Raw genomic sequence first — 6,029 nt, 5'->3', positions numbered from 1 at the left:
TGAGAGGTAAAACAATGTTGTTGTTTTTATTAGTGTGTTGGTAGTTTGCAGTGGTGTACAACTGCATTGCATCATACAAATACACATTATTAAAAACACCTATGCAAACAGCCAACACAGTAATAGACAATACATTAGAATATCTTTGAAGAGGTCATTTTTTTCAGTACTGTAGTTCAGTGATGAAGAAAAAAAAAAAGCAAACGTGATGCGTTTTTTTAATTAATGCGCCGTGTATGCTTAAAATGATCGAAAATATGTAAATATTAAATGTTAATATAAATGTGCCCGTTACTACATTACATACAGTCGTGGTCATACACTTGTGAAGGACATAATGTCATGGCTATCTTGAGCTTCCAATAATTTCTACAACTCTTATTTTTTTTGTGATAGAGTGATTGGAGCACATATTTGTTTGTCACAAAAAAACATTCATGAAGTTTGTTTTTTTTATGAATGTATTATGGGTCTCCTGAAAATGTGACCAAATCTGCTGGGTCTAAAGCAGGGGTGCTCATTACGTCGATCGCGAGCTACCGGTCGATCGTGGAGGGTGTGTCAGTCGATCACCAGCCAGGTATTAAAAAAATAGTCCTAAAAATGAGCGATCATAAATCTTCACTATGACGTCACTTTCGTCACTTGATTGACATTCACGGCACCCGAGGGTCTTCTGAGATGACGCTGGCTGCTGCCAGCTCATTAAAATTACCGACAGGAAGGCGAGAAACACTTTATTTCAACAGACTCTGGCGCCGTACCTGTCGTCAAAACGGCAAAGACTGACTGCACAGTTGCACAATAAAAGCTCTGCTTCATCCTGCCTGCGCTAACAAAATAACAGTCTCAGAAAGCTGGCGTGCACAAGCTAGCAAGCTACGGAGTTTGCCGACAATGTATTTCTTGTAAAGTGTATACAAAGGAGTACGGAAGCTGGATAAATAAGATGCCAAAAACCAACCACTTTCATGTGGTATTGGACAGAAAAGAGGACTTTTTTTCTCCTCCATTCGAAAATGCGGACGTTATCAGCACCACTGTCTGATTCCAATCAATGCAAGTCATCAGAATCAGGTAATACACCAACTTATATTCTTGTCTTCATGAAAGAAAGGAATCTATATGTGTGAAACATGCTTGTATTATCTTTAACCACCTTTAAGTTGTTAACAATATTAACTATAAGTGTTAAACATGCTTTTATTATCTTTAAACACCTTTAACTTATTAACAATATTAACTATAAGTGTTAAACATGCTTGTATTATCTTTAAACACCTTTAACTTGTTAACAATATTAACTATATGTGTTAAACATTCTTGTATTATCATTAAACACCTTTAATTTATTAACGCATTATCATCAAACATCTTTAACTTGTTAACAATATTAACTATATGTGTTAAACATGCTTGCATTATCTTTAAACACCTTTAACTTATGAAAGGTGTTTAATGATAATACATGCTTGTATTATCATTAAACACCTTTAACTTGTTAACAATATTAACTATATGTATTAAACATACTTGTATTATCATTAAACACCTTTAATTTATTAACAATATTAACTATATGTGTTAAACATGCTTGTATTATCATTAAACACCTTTAACTTGTTAACAAAAACATATATTTCATAAATAAGTAAATATAAATTATATATATGAATGAGGTAGATCCCCACGACTTGATCAATTGAAAAGTAGCTCGCCTGCAGAAAAAGTGTGAGCACCCCTGGTCTAAAGTATACATACAGCAACATACATTATCCATTTCGGTGATGTAGAAAAGTTACAATCAAATCAATTTAGCTTCATGGCATGACCTCTTAACTTCATGTGAGTGATTATGATTGACGACACCTGTTGACTTCTCTGAGCCCATTTAAATAGGGCTCATGTGATGCAGTCATTAGACTCGGTTACAAAGGCGACAATGGGAAAGTCAAAGGAACTCAGCACAGATCTGAAAAAAAGAATCATTGACTTGAGCAAGTCAGGAAAGTCACTTGAAGCCATTTCAAAGCAGCTTAAGGTCTCAAGAGCAACTGTGCAGACAATTGTTCGTAAGTATAAAGTGCATGGCACAGTTTTGTCACTGCCACGATCAGGAAGAAAACGCAATCTATCACCTGCTGCTGAGAGAAAATTGGTCAGGATAATCAAGAGTCAACCGAGAACCACCAAAAAGCAGGTCTGCAATGAATTGGAAGCTGCTGGAACACAGGTGTCAGTGTCTACAGTCAAGCGTGTTTTGCATCGCCATGGACTGAGAGACTACCATGCAGAAGGAAACCCTTTCTCCAGAAGCGATACCTTAAGGCGTGTCTAATGTTTTCTGCTGATCACATGGACAAAGATAAGACCTTCTGGAAGAAAGTTCTGTGGTCCGATACAAAAATTGAGCTGTTTGGCCACAATACCGAGCAATATGTTTGGAGGAGGACAGGTGAGGCCTTTAATCCTAGGAACCCCGATCCTACCGTCAAGCATGGTGGCGGTGGTGGTATTTTGCTGTGGGCCTGTTTTGCTGCCAATGGAACTGGTGCTTTACAGAGAGTAAATGGGACAATTAAAAAGGAGGATTACCTCCAAATTCTTCAGGGCAACCTAAAATCATCAACCCAGAGGTTGTGTCAATGACCCAAAACACACGTCAAAAATGGTAAAGGAATGGCTAAATCAGGCTAGAATTAAGGTTTTAGAATGGCCTTCCCAAAGTCCTGACTTAAACCCCATTGACACATATGGACAATGCTGAAGAAACAAGTCCATGTCAGAAAACCAACAAATTTAGCTGAACTGCACCAATTTTGTCAAGAGGAGTGGTCAAAAATTCCACCAGAAGCTTGCCAGAAGCTTGTGGATGGCTACCAAAAGCACGGACATGTAACCAAATATTAACATTGCTGTATGTATACTTTTGACCTAGTAGATTTGGTCACATTTTTAGTAGATCCATAATAAATTCACAAAATAACCAAACTTCATGAATGTTTTTTTGTGAAAAACAAGTATGTGCCCCAATCACAAAAAAATAAAGAGTTGTAGAAATTATTGGAAACTCAAGACAGCCATGACATTATATTCTTTACAAGTGTATGTAAACTTTTGAACACAACTGTATATACTTACATAATGTAGGTAAAGCCTCAATGGAGATGTTTGGATGTTTTTTTAAGGGCTTTATAGCGGTAATAGAGCGGCTCCTGTAGGCTCCATTGTAAGCGGACCTTTGATCGCATTTACGTCATGTCTCTCATAATGATTGTGAACGATAGGCAAAGAAGTGCAGTTCCCCGTTGAATATGAGAATATCATCTTTATTGTTCGTCTGTCGTTTCAAAATACAGAATTTACTTTTCTTAACTGAGAATATGACTCACCTTGTGGTCCTCCAGCTCTTCAACAGACTCAATTGCCTGTTAAGACAGAGCACACACAAATCATTAAAACTGCTTTGTACGAAGGCAGTAATCAACAAAAGACAGACGGCATAACAGCGATTGTGCACCTTTAGCCAGGCTTCAGATAGAGCCTTCTGGAAGCGCATTGCTGACTTGATAGCATCCACTATCAGCGTAACGATGTCCTGGCTGTCACAGACCACTGTAGTTGACTTGGACCTGTTGCACACAATCGACTTTTTAGACAAGAGTGCATCAACTGACAAATGAGGGTTTTGCTGCATCATGCTTACACGGCTGCTCCTTTGCTCTTGAAGCGGCTCTGCGACTCTTGCAGCACAGGAGGGAGAACACACTGCTCCAGTTCCAGTTTCCTACGGAGGTTACACACCACCTGTCCAAGAAACCAGTATATACTCGGAGCAGAACATGGAGCTCATACATTCTTCTGTGTCTATCTGAAGTATGACTTCCACAAGTGCTTTTTGTGATGCTACCACAGAAGGGTAGCAGTGAAACTATCCAGATACAAAAATTGTAACAGGAAATGGACCTTATGCCTTAGATTTAACAACTAGATTTGTACAAAATGGGAAAAACATGCTTAGAATTTAGATTGTAATTCTCTAAAACATTTTTTCACACACGCAAATCAAGTGTCTACCTTTTAAAGCAATCACACTTTTATTTGTTATTTTATTTATTATTATTTTATTATTGGGGGTTACAGGTTCGATCCCCACTTTGCCATCCTAGTCACTACCGTTGTGTCCTTGGGCAAGGCACTTTACCCACTTGCTCCCAGTGCCACCCACACTGGTTTAAATTTAGCTTAAAGATGTAGATAATGGGGTTCACTATGTAAAGCGCTTTGAGTCTCAAGGGAAAAGTGCTATATAAATATAATTAACTTCACTATTATTTTTACAGTATTGTCTGGACTATAAGCTGCTACTTTTTTCCTACGCTTTGAGCAATACGGCTTACAACGTGATCAACTCTATGCGAAGGAGATGTGTTGCACTGCATGAGGCAAATGGTGGTCACACCAGGTACTGACTGCTTTTCTGACCCCCCCAGACCCAAATGCAGCAAAACTGCACATCAACATCATGATATACCACACCTGTGAGGTTGGATGGCAAAGAAGAAGTGTTCACTAACACAGATTTGTGAACTATATTTGGGAGGAATAGGTATTGTGTGTGTGTGCATAGTAAAAGTTTTAGATCTAGGAGTTCAACTCATGAAAAATGGGAGAAAAAACGAAAGGGTTGCGTTTATATTTTTGTTCAGAATATTTTTACGGTATTGTGACCTCTGTTTACATCTGTCACATCAAAATAACCTTCTCGCTGGCTAGTAATAAATGCTGTAGAACTACAACTGGTTCGGAACCAACAGTATTCGGATTGTAATCATCCAAATATGATTAGCAGCAAAGTAGAAAAGCGTCAATGTTGTGGCGAGGAGAGGGAAAGGAAACAACGACAAGTAAGCTAGCAAGATGATGCTGAGTATGCTAACTAGCAAGCGTGTTTCTGCACCCCTGTCCTGCAATTCAAGTGAGGCATTTCGGCAAGAGAATCGGCGAGTACCTGCAGCTGAGGCTATTGCTCAACAAATTGTGTTTAGATCCTATTTTTTTGATATTTCATTAAAATAACCCGGAAGTATAAATATTTTGACATGAAAATGATTGTTTAAAATCATGTTTTCGGGGACATTTCACATGCTTTTATACTGTGGTGTGGATGTGACAAATCTGGATAAGGACATTGCATTATGTAAGTTGTATGTTTCCCCCTTATAAACACCTTGATATATTGATAATTGCAGTAGCTCTATATTGATATATTAGCATTATCGTGAGGTATACAGAGATTCACGGCCCTATTCCTGACCTCATATGCATCAGAGGCTGAGACGGAATGCAGGATGAATTTGACCACCACAGGTAGGTCTTCTAATTGCACAGCAGCCAAGGTGGTCATAACTGCTCCACGAACCTGAAATGACATACACATATACGCATCTTTATGCACTTGGAGGGAGAATTTTAACACAAACACACATACACCTCATATACAGAAACACACAATAAGTGCAACATTAGAGTCGTTAATTTAGCAATTCTTTAACGATGTCATTGTGCAACACTTGCGTCTGCTACAACTCCTGGAGGATGTTCATTTAGTTGTTTAATATTGTAGGAAAAAGCAGGTAACAGACATGACACAAAACAAGAAAATAAATTGTGGTAGTCCGTGAGTTTAATTTTTAGATCAAGCAGAATATATTAAAAAAAATGGAATCACTCAATACTCGTAACAAAATTACGGCATAACCCTGTAATTAATCATTTCCGAAGCCAACACTTGCATCAGACGAAATCTGCAGTAAACAAGGAGTGGTCACATTTTGTAGAGCTATTGCACCAAGGTGGATTGACTTGATTAAGGGCTCCAACAGGAGATATGTTAATTAAAACAAAGGATAGGATTTTCAAACTTCTTCCGAGAAGTTAAATCATCACACACTGTTGTAAAAAATGTCGATTGTTCACAGTCAGCTGTGTGTAAAATCTGGACCAAGTACAAACAACATGGGAAGGTT

The 6,029-nt window shown here is 38.1% G+C and overlaps 1 protein-coding gene across 5 annotated transcripts in view; it reads right to left on the bottom strand.

Moving 5' to 3' along the window:
* fancd2 (FA complementation group D2) overlaps positions 1–6,029 on the bottom strand; it is an 84,243-nt gene that overhangs the window by 61,009 nt on the left and 17,205 nt on the right. For all 5 annotated transcript variants that reach the window (XM_061932630.2, XM_061932626.2, XM_061932629.2 and 2 more), the window contains exons 11-14: positions 5,318–5,422; positions 3,707–3,807; positions 3,521–3,632; positions 3,393–3,428 (exon numbers count right to left, since the gene is read on the bottom strand). In XM_061932630.2, the coding sequence (XP_061788614.2) occupies positions 3,393–3,428; positions 3,521–3,632; positions 3,707–3,807; positions 5,318–5,422 (354 nt within the window). The remainder of the gene's footprint in view (positions 1–3,392; positions 3,429–3,520; positions 3,633–3,706; positions 3,808–5,317; positions 5,423–6,029) is intronic.

The sequence above is a fragment of the Nerophis lumbriciformis genome, linkage group LG38 (genome assembly GCF_033978685.3).
Source record: "Nerophis lumbriciformis linkage group LG38, RoL_Nlum_v2.1, whole genome shotgun sequence".
Taxonomy (NCBI): domain Eukaryota; kingdom Metazoa; phylum Chordata; class Actinopteri; order Syngnathiformes; family Syngnathidae; genus Nerophis; species Nerophis lumbriciformis.
The sequence above is the reverse complement of the archived record's forward strand: the minus strand, read 5'-3'. Positions and strand labels throughout refer to the sequence as shown.